At 56.1% G+C, this 5,798-nt stretch overlaps 1 protein-coding gene across 3 annotated transcripts in view; it reads right to left on the bottom strand.

Annotated features, from left to right (window-relative positions):
* Window positions 1-5,798, bottom strand: part of LOC102028399 (iron/zinc purple acid phosphatase-like protein) — a 19,942-nt gene that overhangs the window by 5,771 nt on the left and 8,373 nt on the right. For all 3 annotated transcript variants that reach the window (XM_005399796.2, XM_005399797.2, XM_013522275.1), the window contains 9 exons: window positions 3,958-4,158; window positions 3,552-3,734; window positions 2,450-2,573; window positions 1,999-2,061; window positions 1,795-1,909; window positions 1,609-1,716; window positions 1,470-1,524; window positions 1,319-1,386; window positions 1,162-1,233 (listed from right to left, as the gene is read on the bottom strand). In XM_005399796.2, coding sequence (XP_005399853.1) covers window positions 1,162-1,233; window positions 1,319-1,386; window positions 1,470-1,524; window positions 1,609-1,716; window positions 1,795-1,909; window positions 1,999-2,061; window positions 2,450-2,573; window positions 3,552-3,734; window positions 3,958-4,158 — 989 coding nt within the window. The remainder of the gene's footprint in view (window positions 1-1,161; window positions 1,234-1,318; window positions 1,387-1,469; window positions 1,525-1,608; window positions 1,717-1,794; window positions 1,910-1,998; window positions 2,062-2,449; window positions 2,574-3,551; window positions 3,735-3,957; window positions 4,159-5,798) is intronic.

Below are 5,798 nucleotides of genomic sequence, written 5' to 3' on the forward strand. Positions count from 1 at the left end.
CTCCCAAGCACAGAGGGTGACAGCCCTTGGGGTGTGAAGCCTGAAAAGTGGGCGACCCAATAACACCTCTCCGTCTAGACAACCGCTCATTAGTATGTACAGAAAACATTTTAAACACCAGCCAAGAGACACAGCAGGGCAGGGCAGGGCTGAGAAGGGGTGTTCGCCTCCTGCCCTCCTCCGGCTGTTTGAACTTCAGCTGTGAGTGAGAGGAAGCTGAACCAGGCCGTGGCAGGGAAAGCGTAAGATGGCGAGGAGGGCTTCGGAGCCCCAGGCCCTCCGTGCAGGGAGGGAGGCCAGCAAGGGAGAACGACGGGCCGAGGTCAGAACGGGACAGAAGCCGATGTGAACGCTCCCTGTGGCCAGAGCTGGAGCGATTTCAGCATCCAGAGAGATAACAAGAGGATGGGAATATAACCCACAGCACACCAGAAGTTACTCCTGAGTCCATGACATAAATAATGCGTTCACCAACTAAATGAATGGGGCAGAGGCGTAACTCTTCCTTATAGGAGGATCCCAATTAATAAATCTGAGGAGAATGTAGATCATTTTTTTAAAAACCCTCATTACACTTTTGTTTGTTTGTTTGTTTTCCGGTACCAGGAATCAAACTCACGATCTTGTGCTTGCCAGGCAGGCACTGCGCCTCTGAGCTAAATCCCCAGCACCCCTCATTACACTTTTGGATGGCCTAAAAGTATTTTCTCCAAGATCATTCCCCTCCTGGGGATTGAACCTGAGCTTCCCATTGAGCCACACGTGCCCCCGTCCCAGCTCTCCCTTTAAAAAAATGTATTTTTTATTTTTTATTTAGAGACAGTGCCCTGCTGAGCTGCCCAGGCTGGTCTTGAACTTGCGATCCTCCTGCCTCAGCCTCCTGTGTACTGGGATGATAGGTATGCACCACTGTGCCCGGCTCCCCCAAGGCATGTAATAAAAAAGGGGCTCTAGTGACTTTTTGGTGGCTCTGAATAAACAGTGACTCCTATTGGAACCTCTGTACCCCACCCCGTCGGATGGCCACATGACCAGCAGTACCAGCTTTGGGCGGAGAAGCAGGTGATGTCCGCTGTGGAAAGGTACCCAGGCTGGTACAAGGTTGGCCCTCCGGAGCCAGAGCGGGGAGCCCAGGTGTCCCTCCCCGCCAGCCCTGCTTACCGCAGATCCTGTGATGATGTGGACAGGACCCCGAGGGTGGGTGTAGGGCTGCTGGAAGCTCCCGTTAAGAACCTGGAGCAGGGAGCAAGGGGGTGAGCGCGCCACACAGGGCCAAGCTGACATCAGCCCCGCGGGTCCCGCCCTCCACGCGCCTCACCTGATAGTTGTAAATGGGCCACAGCCGCTCATAGGAGTGCTCGTGAGCCCACAGCTCCAGGTCCACCCCTGGGATACAGAGCAGGGGTCAGGCCCCGGACGGGCAGCGAGGGGGGCAGGGCACGGGCCGGAGGGTCCCCTGAGTCACTCACCATGCTTGTAGAAAAGATCCTCTAGCCCGTACTTGCCCCCGAGGCCTCTGCGGACCTGGCGGGAGGAGGCAGGAGGTGAGGGGTGACTCAGGCCGGCCCCCAGCCCCCCTCTCAGCACCCCCAGGGCAGCGGGCCTCACCTTGCTCTCGTACTTTGTGCAGTCGTCCAGGTCGGCGTTGGAACAGTACATGGGCCGGTGACCCATGGTGATGATCCACGGCCGCGCCGCCCGGTTCTTATTGGCTTTCTAGAGAGAAGGGCACGGTGTGAAGGCTGTAGGGGGGGACGGAGGTGTGGGGCGGAGCGGGACCCCCGCCCAGCCTACCTGGAGGTCACTTTCCAGCCAATGAAACTGCTTGTGAACCAGGTGGCGTCCGTAACGGAGAAAGAAGTAGACCTCAGTGGAGAAGGAGATGATGTGGGCCGGACCCAGGTCCCAGCTGGAGGGGCCAAAGTTGGGGCAGAGGTCAGAACCGGAGTCTGCTCTGCAGCTCCCACCCCCAGGAGCAAGGCTGGCACCGCAGGTTACCTGTACCACAGGCCTTCGTTGTCTCCTGGCATGCTGAAGCGAGCCTTGTAGTTAGAGAAGTTGCTGGAAAAGGAAGAGAAAAGTGGGGGATCAGCTGGGCGTGTTGGCGCCTGCCTGTAATCCCAGCACTCGGGAGGCTGAGGCAGGAGGATCGTTGTGAGTTCAAGACCGGCCTAGGCTACAAAGTGAGCTCAAGGCCAGCCTGAACTGCATAGTGAGACCCTGTCTCAAAAAGACCAAAAAAAAAAAAAGAGTGGGGATGAAGGTCATGTACTGCAGCTCTGCTCCTCTCCCCACTGTCACCAGGAGCCCGGCTCCCAGGCCACCCCTTGCTTCTCCTCTAACTGCTACAAAGAGACAGCGCAGCAGGAGAGACCCAGGTGAGACGCTGAGAGGGACACAGCCCCCCGCACGGATCCGGCCTCTGCCCGCCCTGCGCCCTCATCCTCACTAGCGTTGCTCGTGATTCCCGGGGCACGTCATGTAGGGCAGGTTGGCGGCCACGGGCTCGATGAGCTGCATGAACCTGTCCCCGACACGGGCGTTGTCCTGATCCATGTTGTAGGCGAAGTCTCCTGGGGGACAGGGAGAGAGTGAGGCCCGGACACAGCTCTGCCTTCAGCAGAGTTGAGGCATGTGGTGGCTCAGGGGTGGCTCACAGGAGGGCAGAGCCGTCGGCTCCCTGAATCCCTACCTCACGCCACCCACAAGTGCCCCAAAGCACGGGGCCCCAGACCCCTCAGGACGGTGCCGTCTGCTGCGCTGTGGTCCTACCAGCCCGAGTCTCCGTCTGCCTCGCGCCCCCTCCCAGGTCACCCACAACTTGCAGCTTGCTGCTGCTTCTGTTCTGGGCACGGCTCCAGTGGCTTTGCCTGTGCCATCACCTACACCTTCAAAGTGCCCTTGGAGGAGGCCGTTCTATTATCTCCATCCCAGAGCGGGACACTGAGGCCTGGGGTCACAGAGCTGGTGAATCAAGACCCAGGAACCAAACTCAGAGAGCCTAGCTCCACACACAGACCCCACTCTTCAGCCCCTCCAAAACCAGCGGCGGCAGTAACAGTGGCAACTAACGCACAAGCACACTACGTCAGGTCGTGTTAGCTTCTTCTGTCACCACCACAGCCCTTCCTCTAACGATAACAAGGGCGGTAACACACAGGCGAGGCCAGGGCCCACAGCTCTAAGGGCTGCAGTAGGCTTTGTTTTTGTTCGTTTGGTTTTGGTGCTGGGGATAGAACTCAGGGTCTCTTCACTGCGCTACATGCCCAGTCCTTTTTATTTTTATCTAGACAGATTTTCACGAAGTCACTAAGTTGCCCAGGCTGGGCTCAACCTTGCAACGCTCCTGCCTCAGCCTCCCAGAGTGCTGATATTACAGGCCTGTGGCACCACTCTGGCTTGGGAGCTAGCATTTAACCCTGGCAGTCTGGGGAACCAGAGAGCCCCTCTCTGGTCAGTCTCATTGCCTGTCCCTGGAGAGCTCCCCCCAGACTCCCGTCTGGGCTCGGAGCCCCACACCCCACATGCCGCGCATGGAGCCGATGCCTCACCCACATGGAGAATGGCATCGTACATGCCCTGCTGGGTGTCCCTGCGCAGCCGCGGGAGGGCCTTTGCGTTGTCAGCCCCCATGTCCCCGAACACGGCCAGCCGGGGGCTCCAATGAACCCCATTCTTGAAGGCCCTGAAGCGGAACCGACGGCTCCAGCCCTGAGCACTGCCACAACGGTAAACTGAGGAAGAAGAGAGGCCACAGTCAGTGGGGGGCAGAAGGCGCCGAGACCCCGCTCCAGTCCCACGCACCTTCCCTTCCCTTGGTGGGGGGTCGGCAGTGGACCCATCCCCAGCATCTTCCATCCCCCCAGGCTCGGGGCGGGAGGGGCAGCAGAAGGACCAGCCCTGCCCAAGCCTCCGCTGGGAAGTGCCCCTCCCCGGAGCCCCCAGCCTGGTGCTCACCGTACTGGACCCCGGGCAGCAGCTTCCGCAGTGTCACCCGGTGGATGTAGAGCCTGCGCCGCAGGGTGCCCCCGTCCACGAAGGTGGTGAGGATGCCCTGTGCCCGGAGGGGCAGCGGCCCAGACAGCTGCATCCCGAACTGCACTTCTGAGCGGGCCGGGACCCATGTGGTCCAGGTCACAGTCATGGAGCCTGGTTCACCTGGGGAGAGAGAGGAGGGGCTGGGCAGGACAAGGACAGTGACGGTCCTTGGACACTTAGTAGTTAAGATGCTAGTTAGGGACACCCAGGTTCATTCCCAGCCTCTCCATTTCCAAACTGTGCTTTCTTAGTTACTTGACCTCCCCAGCCTCTGTTTTCCTATCTGTAAAATGGGATGATAATACTATGTAGTCCAGAGCGTTGTTATGAAGTTAGATGAATAAGTATATAATCAGTCCTTTGTATCTTTGGGTTCCTATCCTTGTGGACCAAAAATATTTAGAAAAATAGTCATATCAGTATTGAATGTGTATAAACATTTTTTTTCTTGTGTTTGGTCCTTAAAAAAGCACAGTATAAGCCAAAGGTAGTGGCACATGCCTGTAATCCCAGCATTCTGGGAGGGTGAGGCAGGAAGATTCCAAATATGAGCCCAGTCTGGGCAACTTAGTGACTTAGTGAGACCTAGTCTTGTAATAAATAAAAAAGGGCTGGGGATGTAGCTCATTCTGAACACCTTGGGTTCAGTCCCTACTATCGCAACCACACAAAACAACAGACCGCATAGTATAACAACTGCTTACATACCGCCTGCACTGTACTGGGTATCACAGGCAATCTAGAGGCCATTAAACTACACAGGAAGAGTGCGTGGTCGTATGCAGATTCTGTGTCATTTTATGTATGGGACTTGGGCATGTGCAGGCTTTGGTTCCCTGGCAGGGTCCTGGAAACAATTTCTAGTGGAAACCCAGAGCCGCCTGTCAGGGATGCCCAGTGCCTAGTACGGCTGCGTTACACGGGTGAGCAAATGTCATCACCACTCTTGACTATGTGCAAGCCTTGTGCCAGCACTGCACACCTAGGATGTCATTCGAGGGACACCGACAGACACCTGGAGGCCGGCAATGTGATATCAGCAAGGACAAAGGTGGTCAGAAGTCTGGAGCATGTGGAACCCACACTGTGTAAAAGGGACAGTCACCCTTCAGCTCTGGTGACAGGCTCCAGGCAGGAAGCTGGCCCAGTGCCACCACGCCTATGGGCTTCCCAGTGTAAATCTTCACACCGTGGTTTCTTTATATGCCAGGAGCACATATACGAGAGATAGATATGCAAATCCAGAGTTCAAAGTGATAGCTTCACATTGTATTGTGGGCAACCAAGGCTTTAAAAAATACCACGCGCTGGCAGATGTGGCGGTGCACGCCCGTCATCCTGCACCCTGAGAGGCGAAGGCAGGAGAATCACAAGTTGGAGCACAGACTGGGCAAGACCCTGTCTCAAAATGAAAAATCAAAATGGGGCTCGGGATGCAGCTCAGGGTGAAGGCCCTGAGTTCAATCCTCAGTACCGGCAGCAAAAACTACATGGTGTAGCATAATGTTAAGGGCTGGGCGCTTTCTCCGGCAATATGAAAACGCACATGCACAAAGATATTCATGGCAGCACTGATTGTAATTGCAAAATTCTGGAAACAACCTCAATACCCAAAGATAGAAAGTGAGAGAGCGCCATCCACGCAAGGGTGTAAAAATGAATGAAGATGAGTCTAGGAATTGCTACACTGATTTCCAGGATATATTGTTCAATCAAAAGAAAGCAAAGTGCCTGGGTGTAGTGGTGCACATCTGTAATCC

Source organism: Chinchilla lanigera, unplaced genomic scaffold (assembly GCF_000276665.1).
Source record: "Chinchilla lanigera isolate Chin_1 unplaced genomic scaffold, ChiLan1.0 scaffold00067, whole genome shotgun sequence".
In the NCBI taxonomy this organism is placed as follows: Eukaryota; Metazoa; Chordata; class Mammalia; order Rodentia; family Chinchillidae; genus Chinchilla; species Chinchilla lanigera.